Below are 20,397 nucleotides of genomic sequence, written 5' to 3'. Positions count from 1 at the left end.
GCAGTCAACCCTAGTTAACAGCCAGCAAAGAATTGACGATCTCAGTCCAATAGCCCTTAAGAACTTCATTCTGCCAGAAGTTGTATAGGTGAGTGCAGAAGTTGGTCCTTCCACAGCTGAGCCTTCACATGAGATCCAGCCCCAGCTGACACCTTAATTGCAGCCTCATGAGAGACTTCAAAGGCAGAGAACTCAAGTAAACCTTGCTTATATTTCTGACCCACAAAAACTGTGACATATTAAATATGTGCTTTTTTTAAGCCACTACATTTGGGTGTGTCTGTCATACAGCAATAGATAACAAATACACCCCTAAATTACTGTAACCTTGGTGAAAAAATGTAGCATGACTAGGAGGCAGGCACTGAATAGGAGGACAAATCTCTGACAACATCCCAGAGATAACTCTCTTCATTCTCAAAGACTATCCTGTGTACTATTATACTAAAATGGTATTGTTGTAGTCTACAAATCCCTAATTATTCTCCAACAGGTACTAAAGGCATAGGTAGAGTATTGTTGAGTACAGTGGATGGGCAGCGTGAGATCATGAGTGGTGATAATGATCTCATTCTCTCCCTCATTTTTTCTTCCTTTCCCACTCACTCTACCATTGTGTTTTCCTTACCCTCTGTTTCCCTACCCAGAATTCTGGGTGGCTTCCTGATGACCATTCCTGCAAGTGATGGCCACGGGAGCTCTTGGTCTTGCAATAATGCTCTCAAGCTAGGTATCCTGAAGGAATTTCCTTGAGGCACAGCTCTTCCTCGAGTTACTCTCACAAGCAGGGAGACTTCATTGTTGAGTTCAAAATGTATCTTCCAGATTAACACTCCCTGTGTAACATTCTTCAGCCAGACCCACCCAGTTCCTAGACCCTGCCTGGCCAACCCAGTGTCCACAGTCACAAAACCTGTCCATACACACCCACTTAATAGCTGCCCACCTGTGAGATACTCTGGAATCAGCAACTTTTTCTAAGTGAAAGTAAGTCACTGTTTTCAGGAAAATATTTATATCCCTCATCCTTTTCAGAACTGCAAATTTGGTCTTACCTACTGATCCAGTAAGAGTAGAGGAATGGGAAAGGGTGAACTTCTACCCATTTTCATTATGGTAAGGTAGGGGGTGGGGAACCTGGCCCATTACCACAAACTTCATTCATTATTTTTTATTTTTTGCTTTTTAGGGCCACACCTGAGGCACATGGAAGTTCCCAGGCTAGGGTTTGAATCGGAGCTACAGCTGCCAGCCTACACCACAGCCACAGCAACACAGAATCCAAGCCATGTCTACCACCTACATCACAGCTCATGGCAATGCCAGATCCCCGACCCACTGAGTGAGGCCAAGGATGGAAACCACATTCTCATGGATACTAGTCAGATTCATTTCTGCTGTGCCACAATGGGAACTCCTCACAAACTTTATGAGGGATAGAACGGCCCTTAGGAGCAGGTGATATTTATTCCTCACCAAAAAATCTAAAAGAAAGATTACTCTTTTCCACTAACCTCAGAGCCTAAATACTTTCCTAAACTTTCTGAGGTAACAAGGGTGAATTCTGGCTATATGAGGCCAGAATAGCTCACCCCACCCTATAGCTGTATATAGTTCAGGATAGTTGGAGAGTAGATACAAAGAGAGTTTCAAGCAAGTTCTGGACTTTAAGGGTTTTCTCACTTTGGAAAGTCTAGGAAGATTTTAGAGCAAACTTTTTGTAGAAAAATGAGGTTTTTTAGGTAGGGACATCTGAACAGGATCAAATGAGGACCCCAGGATAAAACTGAGAAGGCCACTGTCAGGCTCTCTGCAAGGAACTGGTCATCTTTCAGAAGCCAAGAGAGGAAATAAGTATGAGCTGAACTACTCCTTCCTTTTCCTACACACAAGTCCCAGGATATCCAAAGCACATGCCCCTGGTGCAATACACAGAGACCACTAATGTTTTTCTATTAGAAGAAACATTTATTGAGGAGAATAAACATTATCGAGTGCACTTTTAAAAAAAAAGAAAAAAAGATTGTTCTTATCAGAGGATGTGTTACCATGAAAACTGGGAGGTTTTCTCACCAAGGACTGGACGAGTTCTTTGGGGACATTTTTTCTCCCTGGAAACGCTGGAGAAGTGATTTCTGTTTGAACAGAAGACTCAAATCTCTGAACACAGTGCCTTCATCAGGGTTGAGATTGGCCAGAGGGGCTTGGAATCATGGGTCTTGATGCATGCAGGTGAGATCTGGCATCAAGGGTCTTGATGCACACAGGTGAGGCCTCCAATTTCCCTGGAGGACAGGGAAGGGGGTTGACTCTGGCATAATATCTAGTTCTCAAAGGCCGCAACTTTCTGGGGCTGTGTGATCCTGTCTCTGTTTTGTCTAACACTTGTGAGACAGCTCTGGTCAGCAGAAACAGCTTCTTGGTTTGAAGACTTGGTACTTGCCCATCCCTTTTGCTGTGGGTCTAAGACAGCCCTACAGTTGGAGGCATGTCCCTTGTCAGACTCCCTCTGGGTCTGCAGCTCTTTCTTGTGCTGCCTGAATTCTGAGGCCTCAGATTCCAACATACATGCCAGTTTCTCCTCTAGGATCTTCCCAATGGCCATCATGAGCTCCTGAGCTTCAGGAGGCCCATAACTCACAAAGCCAGAAGCACTCTCAACTGAGGCTTGGTGCTGCACAAAGGTGGACTTGAATTTGGCTTTTTGTTGGGGACTTCCCTGGGCTTTGATTTTTCTCTTAGAATCGATCCACTGAAAAAACTGCCTCATCTTTTTTCTGAAGTAACTTTCAGGAGGAAGCTGTTCATCCTGTGACCAAGATGGGAAAGTGTCCTTTAATTCTCTGTCCTCAATAGGATGGCTCTTCTTTCTGGTTTTAGATGTCCCTAATTCTGAATCTTCACTTCTGTATTCTCCTGCTTTGGAGCCTAGAGGGCTCACTCTCTTTGCAGTGGATGGGAAATTGTTGTCCTGGCACATCCATAAGGCATGCTTAGAGGGATCCTGCCACTGCTCCATACTGACCCCACTGTTCTCTAAGCGGACACGTGGCACTTGGGAAGCTGCCATGGCCCCAGTGGAGATACCCTGGGCATGAGTCAGTGACAACTTGGAAGGCAAGCTATGTGAAGTCAGGGGCACGTCAGTGGGACAGCACTGAGCCTGGCTGTGCTCCTGACTCTCTAATTTAAACTTTAACTCAGTAAGGAGCTGTTTTTCAAGGACTGATAGTTTAGAATCTTGACGGACAGATGTTTTTGGTGAGGGACATTGAGTGGTCAGGGTATTTCCTACTTTATTCATTTTGACATTTGTCCTTTGTGAGTTTTCCACCTTTCTGGTTGTTGAAATGTCACAAGATTGTGATTTAAGGGCACAGAGCTCATTGGCCTTGAATATCTCTCTGGACCTGTTGGACATGAAAGAATGTTCTAAATTCTTCTCCACCATCTTTTGGACCTGAATCATTTCTACTCTGTCACTGGAGTACACATTCTTATTCCTTGGCTCATGTCCATCCCCACTTTGCCTTCTGGGCACCTCTGGGCTGCATCTGTTGTCTACTAGAGTTTCACTCTGACCCACTTTGTCTTTGTTTCGGTGTGTGATGGACTGAAACGCCTGTCTGCCACGATCAGTTGTCCGGACATCTTCTGTAAGCTTTTGGTGGAAATCAGAGTGTGATGGTTGCGGGGCCCCCTGTCCTTCATTGCCCACAGATGAGATAACGGAGAGAGGATGAGCCAGCATAGGGACTGAATTTGTAGTTCTCATCTTCTTCCCCTGAGAAGTTGTAGAGCTTCCTTCAAGGGGCTTGGAAATCTCAGTTTTAGAATCCGCCCCAGAAACATGGGTGGTTGAGGAGGGAAAGTCAAATTGGGGAAGAGGCCATGTTTTAGCTTCTCTCAACATATAGAATTTTATGGATTCAAGAACCTTGAGGGGTAGGCCCCATCTCTGAGTCACACGAAACCTTAAAATATGGGCTTCTAGCACCTTTCGGGTATTGGGATTGAGAAAAGAAAGCTCTAGAGTGCTAGTTTGGCAATAGGCCCTAGCTACTTTTGTGTTTTCTGAATTTGCATCCTCCATATTGGTCTGGGAACTTCTAGAAGGAGGCAAAGTATTGTCCTCAGCCAGCCATGAACGACACACACCTACAGGAATCCTACCTGCACTGATCTGCCAAGACTTTGTGCTTACATGTAATCTAAGAATGGTTTTTATTTGGTTCCGATCTATGTCCTTCCGTGAGACATTTAACAGTTCATAACTTGAGTGATTCCTTGAATGACACACACAGTTACTTTGTGTCCCCAAGGCAGGCCTCAGACCCTGCACTAGGTAGCATTCTGAGGCCCCTTGTGGTCTGTCTTCTGGGCTCTTCTCTAGGATATAACCAAGATTCTTCCTCATGTCATCCCTTAGCTGAAACTTTGTTGGGACTCTTTCCTGGAAACTTCCTGGGAGACCTAATTCAGTCATCCCTAGATCTTTGCTATGCTGGCCATTAAGCTCAGAGAGTTGTAAGTGAACATGTCTGCCTCTCTGTTGAGATTCTTCTATTAATTTATGCTGAGGTTCCATCAATGCTAGAGACTCTAGATTCCTACAGGCTTGGAGACACCAGCGTGGAATTAGCCTCCTTGGAACATGAAGCTCCGATTTCTCTTGGGGTTCACTGGTGATATGAAAATGGTCAGGAATGATGGAGACTGGTACACAGGCATGGGACGACTGGTTGACCAATGGGAGATTAAGAGCTCGAGGACAAGTGGCTTCTTGAGATTTGTGGAGCATAGGAACTAAACCCCACAAACTTTCTTGCTGTTTTTGTAACACGTGCCATTCCAGGTGTTGATTTTCAGTTGCAATATGAAGGTCTGATTCATTCTGTAATCTATGGAAAGACACTCCACAGTCCCTAATCTGGGATGGAGGTGAAGATGGCAGGATTGGGAGTCGGGATTGAAGGTTGACCTGGGGCTGGACTTGAGTGAAAGGAAGGGGCTTGGATTTACGTTTAGTTTGAGGCAAGGCTTGTGGATGTACATGGGGAAGGGGGAGGGGATGGGAATGAAGATGTGGTGGAGATTCTTGATCATGCATTTTGACTGAAGATCCATTACAAACTCCATTGAATAGGACAAAGTGAGACTCTAGTGGGGAACTACTACTAGAAACCAGAAGAGTAGCCACTAGGGACTCACTGTGCAAAGAAGGAAGACCCCAGAAGAGCTGGCTATATTTCTGTTGCAAGTCTCCCCCCAAAGTCTTGACATATAGGAGCTGCTGACAAATGTGCAGCTGCTCTGATTTGCTTTCAACGTTTGAGTCAGTTTGGGGATCTACAGTGTCCTGTATATCAAGTGACTTCAACGAATTCCTTGAAGATGTCCTTTGGTATTCTGACCACATTTGTTTTGAAAATGGTCCCTCTTCCTTTTCTTTCTTCTCTAAACTCTGGAAAGCCATTCTCTTTTTTATTTGTCTTTTCATAAGTGCCTGAATGTTAAGGCCAAGGAAAGAATGGCTACTGGCTTCCATGTCTTTGGTAACAGAGTCTCTACAGAGACAGGTCTCTGGTAGATGGACAGGTACATGCTCTTGCTGAATATCAGAGTGTGGTAATGTGGGCAGGAACATCTTGTTGACATGAGCTTTCCACCAGGAGAAGTCTGAAGATGACAGACCTGAGTGCTCAGTGCCTCTGATTGTTGGAACACAAGTAGAAAACCCATCAGGGCTATCTGAAGATGACTTCTCCAGAACAGGCTTTGATAAGATGGAAATTGATTTAGATTGAATAAAGGATGAGTCAGTCACAGGAGCTGTAGAAGCCAAAGGGGACACAGAGGAAGTAGCATCTCCCAGGGCCTCTGGGAACAGCAGTCGACTGACCTCAGCAGATGCATTATTACATACCTCACAGGAGGTGTCTGGACACAACAGTTGACGAAATCGGGTGGTATCATCATGCTGGCCCAGGGAGCTGCAGGAAACAGGAAGTACAAAGATGCAACCAGGACCAGAACAAACTAAGACCCCTGGTATGTCTGGCAAAAGTATGACTGCCCAAGTATATTATCCTTTCACATTTTTCTACTTCCTTCATCTCACAATATATATTTTATCCCTCTCCCCAGTGCTTTTGCATTCTAAATCTGAAGATTTTTTTCCTCCCCTGTCAATCCCAGCCTTCACTGAGGCCCTAGATATTCAGGCTCCACTAAAAAGAGGGGTACAGGAAAGAAAGTAATGTTCAGTCACCTTTGCAGAAGAGAAAGCACCTTCCTTGCGTCCTCTACTTCGCTCTGGCAAGCTCTCCAACCTAGGAAACCAGGAGAGTGATGAAGGTAAAAGCAAAGATACCTTATAGGAGGCTGACTAGAATGTCTTCTAGTGGTACCCTTGGTGGGTTGGACTTGGAGAGCCCCAAGAATTAGGATACAAGACCACATGGTCAATGATAATGATAACAAGGCTGAAATATGTATGTTGCTTTATCATTCACAAAGGGCTTTGATATGTATTCCCCCATGTGATATTCAGAACCACTTTTTGAGGAACATAGGTCAATGGTTATTTACCTCAAAGAGGAATCTGATCATCCAAGAAGTCAAAGGACTTTTACAGATTCAGGACACAGTAGTTCTGACTCTTGACATCTCACATGGCCACCTGTTGGGAAGCACCCATTGCCCAGGTCCCTCACTGCTTCATGCCCAGTGATGGGCAGGGCAGGGAATCTGAGAAGTGTCCCAGGCTCTGACTGCCTTCCAATGAGCCTCTCCTCTGGGAGTGCTTGGTTTCTGAGAGGAACTGTATCTAGCAACTGACATCCTCAGAAATCATGCACATGGAAGAGGCAGGAAGGGTCACTCTAGGAGAGCTGGATGGAATAGGCAGGACCTTACCTTTCAATATTCTACCCTTCCTTCTCCTCTTGGCTCTGCCTTGATGCTGAGAACCAAAAGAAAAGAATGAAAGGCTGGGACTCATTTCTCTCGCACCTCTTTAGGAAACTCAGATATTCATTATCCATGAATAATATGACAATTTTAATTAATATAACATTGTCTAACTTCCTTTGATCTACTTTAAAGTTTTAAAATATTTTCAATGTTTTCTTTGAAAAACACAAAGAAGGATTTTGTCTATGAGGGGCACACTTGGTTTTCTCAGTCAGAAATCATCTGCTCAAGAAGGGCATAGAATCTGAGGCCAAGAGTAATGTCTGTGTCCCTCTGATGGACCCTAGATCCTACCTCTGCTCAAAGGATCTCAGAAGCTCAGTACTACTGCCCTGATTCACTCAACACAAAGGAAGTCTTGGCCAAGTGATGCCTGACATGAGAATGTGACTCATGATCAAGTGTTGGGGAATTTTGTTCTCCTGCGGAGACCCAAAAACTCTCTAAATCACCCATCCCAGGGCCATGAAATTACTGTTTGCAATTTTATCCTGGAATCCTCTGAACACTCAGATGGTTTGTGAGTTTCATATGGCAACCTTAGTCCTCCCTGAACCCCTAGTCCTTCCTGGACTATAATGTTCTATCCTCTCTTCAAATTTCCTATCTTATGTGTCTCTATGACCCAATTAAACTCTGGGAAATGTGGGCAGGGGAACAAGAATGTAAATAAGCCTTCTCTGAGAGGCAACTTTTGGGTCCATTTAAAGAGCTTAGGAGTGAGTCATCATTCCAGTCTTTAAGAAGGAGCAAAATCTGAACCAACTGAAAATCAATGACTTTTCTTGGAGCATTTAAGAATTAAGGCCACAGGGCAAATCACTCCAAAAATCTTCATAGAGGGAGAATACAGAGAATCACAGTTAAGGAGACCAGCTTTCCTAGAACAGAAGCCACTGGAGCCATAAGTTGGTAGAAACAAAAAAACACTTTGACAAATTGCTAGAGGATGTGTGTGGGCTACAATGAGAGTGAGAAAATTCTAGGGTCATTATCTTAGAGGGGCCTTTACCTATTCATGGGTTTCACCTATAGAAGTCCCACCAGGTTTTCACAGTGAAGAGCCATGAAAAACTTATGCTTCTGGTGGAAGAGTATGGAATGAGAAGAAAGGTAACAATTTCAAGAACGTTTTGAAATATCCCCTGAATGTTCCCCATAACAAAAGTTAACTCAACAGAAGAAAAGACTACCAGAGCCTTATCTCACCCTAGAGAAGGGAAATTATCCAACTCTCTAGCCTTCTTGTCTCTTCTAAAATGTGAACAGAAAGAGAAAAGGCATAGAAACACTTGTGAGCACCATGGCCCAGGGACACAGGCCCACTGAAAGTCAGATTTAATCATGTGCCCTCCCCCAACACCTTACTACCATATCAACTGGGCTCCAGTATGGCAACAAAATCATAGCTGAAAGAGCTGCCAGGCAAAGATTCTATGTAAGGAGGGGATTTAGGGAAACCTGATGACACCAGGGGAGATTAAAATAGGGACACTATAGGTAATTGAATTCTCTGATGCATATAGCTACAGTAAATATTAAACACAACCAACACCTAGCCAGATTAACATAAAACTTCTTGTGGTCTATTTACTTCAGTTTTCATTACCGAATACATTATATCTGGCTTTCAAAAAAAAATTACAGTATAAGATAAAAGACAAGAAAAAGCAATCTGAATAGACAAAGCAAGCATTGCATCTACATTCAGATATAACACAGGTTTTTGAATTAGCATACATGGAATCTAAAATAACCATCATTATATGTTAAGGGCTCTAATGGGAAAAGGAGAAATATGCAATAACAGATGAGCAATAAACAGAGAGAGGGAAACTTGAAGAAAGAATCAAAAAGAAACATTGGAAACCAAAACACTGCAACAGAAATGAAAAATGCTTTTAATTGGCTCATTTGTACATTGCCTATAGCCAGAGAAAAATAAGTGAGTTTGAATATATGTCAGTGGAAACTTTCCAAACTTAAATGTAAAGAGAAAAAGAATTTTTTAAAAATTTAAACCCAGAATATCCAAGAACTCTGAGACAGTTTCAAAATGCATAATATACATGTAATTAAAATACCAAAAGGAGAAGAGCAAATAGAGCAGAAGAAATATTTGAAGCAATAAGGGCCTATAATATTCTAAAATTAATGACAGGTTAACCATAGATTATGGAAGCTCAGAGAACTCCAAGCAGTATAAATACTAAGAAAGTCTATACCTGGACATATTTTATTATAACTGTTGGAACCTGAAAGATAAAATCTTGAAAGAATTCATAGGAAAATAAGTATCCTAAACTCTAGAGAAACAAGGATAAGAATTATGGGCTTCTCATTACAAGCCATGCAAGAAGAGAATAGAGTGAAATATTTAAAGTGTTGAAAGAAAAAAACTCACCACCCAAGAACTTTATATCTAGTGAAATTATCATTTAAAAGTGAAAGGGAGGAAATTTCCATGTGGCACAGTAGGTTAAAGATCTGGCGTTGCTGCAGCTATGGCACAGGTTGCAACTGCAGCATGGGTTCCATTCCCGGCCCTGGAACTGTGGGTGCAGCCCCTCCCCCTCAAAAAAAGGTGAAAGAGAAATAAAAACTTTTTCAGACAAATAAAGCCTGAGAAACTCATGAGCAGCAGCAGATCGTCCCTGGAATAAACATTAAAAGAAGTGCTTCAATCTACATAAAGGAAGGGAAGAGAAGGAATAGTGAAGGTAAAACAAAACTTTAATTTTTTTTTTCTGAATTGATCTAATAATACTAAATAATAACTTATTGGATAATTATAGTATATGGAAATGTGAAATAAAAGACATCAGTGTTACAGGGATATTCTGGGAACTCTGTTATAAAGGTATCTGCACTACCTATGAAGTGGTATAATTTTATATGAAAGCAGACTTAGATTAGTTGTAAATGCAGATTATGAATTCTAGGGCATCCACTGAAAAAGTCGGGGTTTTTTTTGTTTTTTTTTTTAGGCACCACCCACGGCATATGGAGATTCAGAGGCTAGGGGTCCAATCAGAGCCTCAGCTGCCGGCCTACACCACAGCAATGCAGGATCCAAGCTGCGTCTACAACCAACACCACAGATCACAGCTACATTAGATCCTTAACCCACTGAACAAGGCCAGAGATCGAATCTGCAACCTCATGGTTCCTAGTCAGATTCGTCTTTACTGTACCACTACGGGAACTCCTGATATATTTTCTTTAAAGAAAGATACTTTAGGAGTTCCAGGCGTGGCGCAGTGGTTAACAAATCTGACTAGGAACCATGAGGCTGCAGGTTCGATCCCTGGCCTTGCTCAGTGGTTTAAGGATCCAGCGTTGCCGTGAGCTGTGGTGTAAGTCACAGACAGGGTGCGGATCCCGCGTTGCTGTGGCTCTGGTGTAGGCCAGTGGCTACAGCTCCGATGGGACCCCTAGCCTGGGAACCTCCATATCCTGTGGGAAGCGGCCCTAGGAAAGGAAAAAAAAAAAAAAGAAAAAGAAAAGAAAAAAAAGAAAGAAAGATATTTTACTTGAGCATTTCCTGGCATATTTACTTGCCATTTCCTGTGGCATAGTGGGTTAAGAATCTGACTACAGTGGCTCAGGTCGCTGTGGAGGTGAGAGATGGATCCACGGCCCAGGAATTTCCATGTGCCACAGGTGCAGTCATAAAAAAAAAAAAGGAAAGACAGAAGGATACTTTATATGCTAAGAGAGAAACTGGAATCATATAAAATGCTTGTTTAAGAACCAGAAAAGTTGAACAAGGAGGGGAAGAAAAAAAAGAATACATATAATAAATAGTAAACAGACATGGTATAAAATATTGCTAAATATAAGTGGCCTAAATTCACCAATTAAAAGACTTTCAGTGATTAAAACAGGATCCAATTATATGCTGTCTACCAAACACCCACTTTAAATATAAAGATACAAATAGAATAAAAGTAAAGGGAAAGAGGAAACTATACTATGCTAATAGAGATGAAAGAAAGCAGAAGTCACTGTATTAATTTTAGACAAGGGAGACTTCAGAACAAGAAAAGTTACAGGGATAAATAGGGGCATTACATAACAACAAAAGGCTCAATTCTCCAAGAAGACACAACATTACTTAACATGTATACAATCTAACAACAGAGTGTGTGAGGCAAAAACTGGTCCAACTGCAAGGAGAATTAGATGAACCCACTGCTACTTTTGGAGATTTTGACACCCCTCTATCAGAAAGGGACAGATTTAGCAAACAGAAAATCATTAAGGATGTATTTGACCTAAACAGCACCATCAATCAACTTGATCTAATTGATATATATAGACTGCTTCATCCAGTAGCAGAATACACATTCTTCTCAAGCACACATGGAACACTGACCAAAATAGACCACAAACACACCTTAAACATATAAAATAGAAATCAAACAAAGTATATTTTCAGACTATAATGGAATTAAACTAGAAATCAATTACAGAAAGATAGCTGGAAATGCCATAATATTTGGAGTGTGACTAACATACAACTAACACATGGGTCAGGGAAGAACTCTCAAGAGAAAAAAATATTTTAAATTAAGTGAAAATTAAAATACAACTTGTCAAAATGTGTGAGATGCAGAAAAAAAAAACAGTACTTAAGAGGGAAACTGATAGCACTGAATGCATCTATTTGAAAAGAAAGATTAATATCTTTGTGTGTGTGTGTCTTTTTATGGCAGCATCCATGGCATATGAAGTTCCTGGGCCAGGAGTCGAATCAGAGCTGTAACCTGCAGGCCTACGTATGTCACAGCCACAGCAAGGCAGGATCCTAAACCCACTGAGCAAGGCCAGGGATCAAACCTGCATCCTCATGGATACCAGTCGGGTTCGTTACTGCTGAGCCATGACGGGAACTCCAAGATTTAATATCTTTGAAAGACTCTGGTTTACTGACCTGATTGATGTCTCTCTGTTTCCAAAATACTGGGAAACATGTATTTCTTTCTAGGTAGCACAGTGATAGAAGAAAGAGCCCCACCCCACACACAAAGGCAAGGATGGGAAAACCTAGGAAACTGAGTTGGAGCTCAGCCATGGTACAATAAGTCTCCTCAGACAAAGACCAAACCATCAGAAGTGCGTTGCCACATCAGGCAGTTGGGCATTCAGAGTGCGCATTCTACACTAAGAGTTCTAGGCCCACATCACAGAGGTTTAAGGTAAACAGCAAAGGTTCTTGGGTGGGGGAAGGGACAACACAGAGAGAAGAACCCATAATCCTTCCCCCACCATCCAACCTGGAAGATCCATCCATCCCTCCAGGGCCCTTAGACACCTCTAACCTACCTTTTGACCCACACATTCACATACATATTTTCCTTAGTGAAATTTTCTATTTGTTCCACCTGTTACCCAGACATTACCTGAGACCCTTCTACTTGTTGATAGCCCTTTGGACCCCTCATAATATTTAAAATTCTGCTATGGCACAGGGTTTACACCTCCAAGGTCTCCTCTGCCCTCAACTACAGCTTCCCCTCATACATGTGTTTTTACCTGTATGAAGCCAGAAATACACTCCGCAGCAGCCTTCCCTGCCATATCTTCTCAGAAGAATACACATTCACCAAAAGCATGAGTGCAGAGTAGCCTGTACCAGTGAACAAGATGCATAACCAGAAGGGAAAACAAGGGTATGGCAGACCCATAAGCCCATGGCAAACAGCTTCAAAAAACCATCAGTAATTCTTTTTCCCCCCAAATTCTTCTTAGGCTATTCAGCCCCTTAGGGTTCTATCTAGCCTCCTCTGCCCATACAGTTTCTCATCCTGCTGGTCTCTCTTTCTTCTGCCAAATCCTTTCTCTCCACCAACATTTTAAATTTTTTTAAGATTTTTATTTTTTCTATTATAGGTGATTTACAATGTTCTGTCAATTTCTGCTATACAGTAAAATGACCCAGTCATAGATATATACGTACATATATATATATATATACACACACACGCATATATATATTTTTTTCTCACATTATCTTCCATCATGTTCCATCACAAGTGGCTAGATGTAGTTCTCTGTGCCATACAACAGGATTTCATTGCTTGTCTACTCCAAATGGAATCGTTCTCATCTACTAACCCCAAATTCCCAGTCCATCCCACTCTCTCCCCCTCCCCCTCGCCCTCGGTAACCACAAGTCTGTTCTCCATATCCATGAGTTTGTTTCTTTTCTGTAGATAGGTTCATTTGTGCCATATATTAATTTTTTTCTTTATGCCTTTTTAAACAATATCATTTTTTGTTCATGGTATATATGTATTTATTTAATCTCCCCATGCTAGCTAGTCATTTCATAGTTGTAGCTGTTATAGCTCCATTACTTAGATTTTAAACTGCTGAAACTAAGCCCTGTGTCATTTCTTTTCTTTCCTTGCCTGCATTCCCTGATAGATTCTGACAAATTAGTCTTGATTCCAGATATCCAATTCTTTCCTTCCCGTATGAGGAAGGTTTACTAGTAATGACTGCTCTTCTCTTTGCCTGTCTTCTCCTGCCTCTATTGTCTCTACCCAAAAGGAAGGTGCACTTCAAGTCCACCCCATCTCACATACACTTCTCCCTTGGCTGCAGGGGTGTCTGCTCAGAAAAATCCCTCCATATATTTTTGCATCTCTGTTATATATATATATATATATATATATATATATATGTAAAGTCTGGTTCTGACTGTCTCTAAGGTCCTTAGGATTCACAACTATAAAAACATCCTTTAAAGTCTGAGCAAAATAAGTACCAAAAAATTTCCAGGTGAGAAGGGATTATAAAAATGACCTATCAGGGAGTTCTCCTTGTGGCTCAGTGGAAATGAATCTGACTAGTATCCATGAGGGTGCAGGTTCGATCGCTGGACTCACTCAGTGGATTAAGGATGCAGCATTGCTATGAGCTGTGGTGTAGGTCACAGACATGGCTTGGATCTCAAGTTGCTGTGGCTATGGCTGTGGCTGTGGTGTAGGCCAGCAGCTACAGCTCCCATTTGACCCTTAGCCTGGGAACTTCCATATGCCGAGGGTGTGGCCCTAAAAAGACAAAAAAAAAAAAAAGACACATCAGGAGTTCTCACCATGGCATAGTGGGTTAGGAGTCCGACTGCAAAGGCTTGGGCCACTGCAGAAGTTCATCAGTTTATGGCCCAGTGCTGTAGGCTAAAAGATCCAGACTTCTGCAGCTTCAGTGTAGGTTGGATTGCAGATGTGGCTCAGAACTGGCATTGCTGTGGCTGTGGCATAGGTCTGCAGCTGCAGCTCTGATTTGACCCCTAGCCTGGGAACTTCCATATGGCAAAGGTGCAGACCTAAAAAGAAGAAAAAAAAAAAAACATCAAATATATTCTTTTAAAAAATGGCTTGTCATAAAAAACAAAGACTGAGAAACACTTGTCCAGATTAAAGGAGACTAAAGACACATAATAACTAAATGCAGTATGTGATTCTACACTGAATTCTGCAATGGAGGGTTTTCTTTTCGTTTCCAGCATATGGATTTCCCAGACCCGGGATCAGATCTACAACACATGTGTGGCAATGCCAGATCCACAACCCTCTCTGCACCAGGCCAGGGGTTGAACCCATGTCCCAGTACTCCAGAGATGCTGCTGATCCCATTGCACCACACCGGGAACTCCTGTAATTTTTTTTTTAATATAAAAAGCCACAGATAAACTCAATAAACTGACAAAAATGGAATATAAATGGGAGATTAGTTAAAAAAAATTTTATGCCATTGTTAAATTTATTTAAGAAGATAAATAACTGTACTTGGAATTCCCATCATGACATAGCAGAAATTAAATCAACTAGAACCATTAGGTTGCAGGTTCGATCCCTGGCCTCGTTCAGTAGGTTAAGGATCCAGCGTTGCCATGAGTTGTGGTGTAGGTCACAGACACGGGTTGGATCTGGTGTTGCTGAGGCTCTGGCCTAGGATGGAAGCTGTAGCTCCGATTAGACCCATAGCCTGGGAACCTCCATATGCTGCAGGTGCAGACCTAAAAAAACAAAAGACAAAAAAAAAATTGTACTGTATGTAAGAGAATCTCCTTTTTCTTAGAATATTCAAGGAGAAGGTGCATGAGATGCATTCTCAAATATTCAGGAATGTATGCATATTTTTCACATATATGTGCATAAAGTCACATATATGGGGGGGCAAAAAGGGAAGGAGACAAAAAAGCAGAGCGTATAGAGATCTCAAATGGATCAAAATGTTAATAGGTAAGTCTGGATAAATGGTATATGGTTTTACCATTCATGCAACTTTTCTACAAGTTTAATTACTTTTCAAATAAATACATTTAAAAAATGGACCACTGCCTGATGTCTGGAATTTTACCTAACTTTGAGATTTCTGTCTTTGATTCCTCAGCTACTACTACCACCATGCCCAGAGCGCAGAAGTGTGTAATGCCAACTTTAAAAGTTACTTCAGCTACAATTCAAAAAGATACATGCACCCCTATGTTCATAGCATCACTAGTCACAAAAGCCAGGAATGGAAAAAACCTAAATGTCCATCAACAGGTAAATGGATATATATAATAGAATACTGCTCATCCATTAAAAAAAAAATGCCATTTGCAGGAACATGGATCCAGGTAGATATTCTCGTACTAAGTGAAGTCAGAAAGGGAAAGACAAATACCATATGATATCACTTATGTGTGGAATCTAAAATATGACACAAATGAACCTATCTATAGAACAGAAACAGACTACAGACATGCAGAACAGACTTGTGGTCCAAAGAGGAGAGGGGAGAGAGTGGGATGGGCTGGGAGTTTGGGGTTAGTAGGTGCGAACTATTATATATAGAATGGCTAAGCAGTGAGATCCTACTGTATAGCAAAGGGAACTATATCCAAGCTCTTGGAACAGAACACGATGGACGATAATATAAGGAAGGTGTATATATCTATATCTGGATCACTTTGATGTACAGTGGAAACTGGCACATTGTAAATCAACTATAGTTTAATTACAAAAAAAAATTTTTTTAAGTTACCTTAGGTCTACCTGGGACCCTGGGCACATTTTAACAGGAGTTTACAAAATACTGAAGAGCATCAGCTCCCCTACCCCCACCAAAAAAAAAAAAAAAAAAATCTTTTAAAAATTATATACAGTACAAAACAAAAAGAACAAAAAATTCAACATGTTTACAGTATGGAACCTCTAATTTCTTTCTTATCTAGTACCACCAAGTCATTTGTCTTCTGAGATTTTTTTGGTGTGAATCTGTTTGCCAGCACTTTGTCTGCTCTGCTAGTCAGTTACCATTCCTTTACCAGATTTCCATCTTCCATAAATGTGTTGACATACTTTATCATATCTTCTCTCCTTCTTGTGATCCTCAAGTGCTTATTCTTTTTAAATCCTTTAACAGCTTTATTGAAATATAGTTCACAGACCATACAATTCACTCATTTAAAGTAATTCCACCATTCTTTTTGGTATACTCACAGTCATGTACATCACCACAGTCAATTTTTAAAACATTTTTGTGACTTCCAAAAGAAACCCCATAACCTTTAACAATTACCCTCTTCATCCCTCATCTCTAAGCAAACACTAACCTACCTCTGTCCTTTCTAGGTTTCCCTATTCAACATTTCATATGAATGGAATCATAGGTGGTCATTTGTGAGTGCCTTCTTTCACTTACCATACCATTTTCAAGGTTCATCCACGTTGTAGCATGGATCAGTGCTTTTCAATGCCAAAAATATTACAGTGTGTAGATATACCGTGTTTTATCTACCCATTCATCAGTTAGTGGACATTTGGGTTTTTTCCCACGTTTTAACTCTTATGAAAAATAGTGTTATGAACATTTGTTTACAAGTTTTTGTGTGGATGTATGTTTTCATTTCTCTTAAGTATATACATACAAGTGGTATTGCTGGGTTATATGGTAACCCTATGTTTAACCTTTTGAGACACTGCCAGACTATTTTCCAAAACAGCTGCACCATTTTTCATTCTCACAAGCAGTGTGTGATCTTTCTAGTTTCTCCACATTCTCACCAACACTTGTTTTAATCTGACTTTTTGATTCTAGCCATCCTTGAGTGTGGGAAGTGTTATCTCATAGCAGCTTTGATTGACAGTCCCTGAGGGCTAATGCTATTGAGCAACTTTTCCTCTGCTCTTACTTTTAATGGCTTTCAGGAAAAAAGAAAAATGTAATCCATTATGTTTACCTTGAAACAAAATAGATCATTTTAACTGTGACAGGAAAAATATTTTCTTTTAAATATTTGAAAATGCATATACCATTGTCTTTATCAACACGGACAGCTTACTACTTCTATCCTTTTTGCATATCATAATTACTTTGTTATTAAGGGACAGCAATATTATGCACTGAACTTACTCTAAAAGATTACTTCCTGGATGGAGTTGAAGGAGGAATTCAGTCAAATGACTCCTCAGGGTTGATTAAGAGGCAGAGCAGAACTGATTTCCAGATCCTCTAAAGCACAATGTTTTTTTGACACCAGTGCTGTGCACATCTGTTGTGAATAAATGTGTACCACAAGTGGTAACTATAAAAAAGAAATATGAGGCGTTCCCATCGTGGCGCAGTAGTTAGCAAATCTGACTAGGAACCATGAGGTTGCGGGTTCGGTCCCTGGCCTTGCTCAGTGGGTTAAGGATCTGGCATTTCTGTGAGCTGTGGTGTAGGTCGCAGATGCGGCTCAGATCCCGCGTTGCTGTGGCTCTGGTGTAAGCCGGCATCTACAGCTCGGATTAGACCCCTAGCCTGGGAACTTCCATATGCTGTGGAAAGCGGCCCTAGAAATGGACCAAAAAAAAGACAAAAAAAAAAAAAAAATATATATATATATATATATATATATATATATATATATATATATGAGAGCTTTGACATGGGCACAGAGCATATGTCCAAGAAATGGATGGTAAGATGTTTAAATGGGCTTTTACACTTAAATCATAATATAAAATAAGGGATGCACCACATGATAAATGATAATTGTGAAAATCTGGTGAGGGGTACATGAGAGCTTACGTTGTTCTACTGCTTTTGTGCATGTCTAAACATTTCCGTTAAAAAAAAATAAGCTTTAAAAAAATAAAAGACGTTGAATGACTCATAAGGACATGGAAGCAACCAAAGAATATCTGCCCACATTGGCTCATTCCATCAAGACTAGAGTTTAATTATCTCTTAACAAGGAAATTTCAGGACGTATAATTCCTTTGAGGTTGGGAAGGAAACTTCTTTCCATACAACAGGGAGAAGGAAAAAAGGAATGGGAAAGTGGTTTTTTGGAAGGTTTTTTGATGAAAGTTCCCATTTCATAGCTTCTAGCTCCTCTGTGTTTGGTGGTTTGGCGTATCTGCTAAGCAAGAGGAGATGGCCTAAATTTGAGAAAAGTGGAGGATATTTTAAATAGATTTGAGTACCACTGGAGAGAAAATGTTCAAAGGAAACAGCTATCTAAGTTCCATTGGTTTTGTTCACATGTTAGTAAGCATGGAATAAATATTTGTGGAATGGATGAATTATTTCCAGGTAATGCTGGGGCTGAGTTTATCATGTCACCAGTATACTTGTGAGATTTAATCCAGCAGTGATCAGCTACTTATAGGAAGGAATTTCTGAAAAAAAGAGAGATAAGGGATTTTTGCCACACGGGAAAGTTTAAAGGAGACTGGATGAGGCCCATTTGTAGTGGGGCTTTTTAAATGTTAATTACCAGATAGACCATCCAGTCTACCCTGGAGAGGGAGAAAAGGAAAACAAGAGCTCAGTGGATAGATAAAGAATAAATGGACTTGGCACTTATAAATGGAATCTAATATCCAGCACAAATGAACATCTCCTCAGAAAAGAAAATCATGGACTTGGAGAAGAGACTTGTGGCTGCCTGATGGGAGGGGGAGGGAGTGGGAGGGATGGGGAGCTTGGGCTTATCAGACACAACTTAGAATAGATTTACAAGGAGATCCTGCTGAATAGCATTGAGAACTTTGTCTAGATACTCATGTTGCAACAGAAGAAAGGGCGGGGGAAAAAATATAATTGTAATGTATACATGTAAGGATAACCTGACCCCCTTGCTGTACAGTGGGAAAATAAAAAATAAATAAATAAATAAATAACATGAAAAAAAAAATACATAACATGAAAAAAAAAAAAAGAATGGAAAAATGACCTGAAGTTGAAAAAGTAATGAGTGGTATATAAGCTGGAAGGACGGGGGGCATGAGGCCAAAGGGTGGAATGTCAGACTGTTATTCCAGGTGGCAGAAGTGTTCTTAGTAATAAGCTCTACCAGGTGGCAGTGACTGCACTGGAATGGAAGTAAAAGACCCCAGGATGAGATGATGTAGGAACTGGGAGGCTGGGTCACTGGCAGGTCTATCCACATGGAGTTAGAATCCTCCACTGCTTCCTCATTTCCTCATGTTCCCCACCCTGGGCCCCAACCCATCTTTTGTCCCTCCCAGGCCTCTACAGAATCTGCCTTTTTTCTGTGATCATAAGCTTCAGATATTGTAGGTTCAATGTCATTAACTCTGGATAAGAAGATAAAAGTAGGAGTTCTCATTGTGGCTCAGCAGAAACGAATCTAACTAGGATCCATAAGGATGCAGGTTCGATCCCTGGCCTCACTCAGTGGGTTGAGGATCTGGCGCTGTCATGAGCTGTGGTGTAGGTCGCAGATGTGGCTCGGATCTGACATTCTGTGGCTGTGGTGTAGTCTGGCAGCTGCAGCTCCAATTGGACCCCTTGCCTGGGAACTTCCATATGCCGAGGGTGTGGGCCTAAAAAGACAAAAAAAAAAAAAAAAGAAAGAAAGAAAGAAAAAAGAAAAAGGGAAAAAAAAGAAGATAAAAATAGTGAGAAGGCCATAGTAGACATCTATTTCAGTTTTTTTGTTTGTTCATTCGTTTAACACCCAGCATCCACAAGTCTTTCTGGAAAAAACTCAAGTGCTAAGATAGGCGCCCTATTTTTGAGTCCCAGTCTGTATGAGTGGAGTTGCCTTCCCTCTAGACCTCATCATAAGCATAGGTGTCTGTGTGCAGTCTTGGCCAAAAAAAGGTTGTCCATGGTGAGCCCCTATGTAACTTGAGTGCATAGCCTAGGACTTTCAAGTTCCTGAGCAGCAGGTATTCTGGGGAAGGTCTACCATGGTTCTGACAAGGCTGTTAATATCAAAGGTGGCAACTCTGTCCTGACAGGTGAACTGTACACACCAAGGGCAAGCTCTTGTATGTTGTCATCAAGCATAGATGGAAGGAAAGCACTAAGATCATTTATCTCAAAGAGGGGGATGCCATGCTTGATGATATCCATGGAGATATTGTTTCATTACTCAAAGACACCCCCACCCCATGCCTTTTTGGT

At 41.2% G+C, this 20,397-nt stretch overlaps 1 protein-coding gene across 1 annotated transcript; it reads right to left on the bottom strand.

Annotated features, from left to right (window-relative positions):
• Nucleotides 1-2,323: 2,323 nt before the first annotated feature.
• LOC125120830 (spermatogenesis-associated protein 31D1-like) lies at nt 2,324-20,346 on the bottom strand. Its single transcript, XM_047769239.1, has 2 exons — nt 20,180-20,346; nt 2,324-5,993 (listed from the first exon to the last, which is right to left on the bottom strand). The coding sequence occupies exons 1-2, from the start codon at nt 20,344-20,346 to the stop codon at nt 2,324-2,326; spliced, it is 3,837 nt and encodes a 1,278-aa protein (XP_047625195.1).
• Nucleotides 20,347-20,397: the final 51 nt, after the last annotated feature.

This window comes from Phacochoerus africanus, chromosome 2, assembly GCF_016906955.1.
Source record: "Phacochoerus africanus isolate WHEZ1 chromosome 2, ROS_Pafr_v1, whole genome shotgun sequence".
Taxonomy (NCBI): Eukaryota; Metazoa; Chordata; class Mammalia; order Artiodactyla; family Suidae; genus Phacochoerus; species Phacochoerus africanus.
This window is presented reverse-complemented; position numbering and strand designations above follow the sequence as displayed.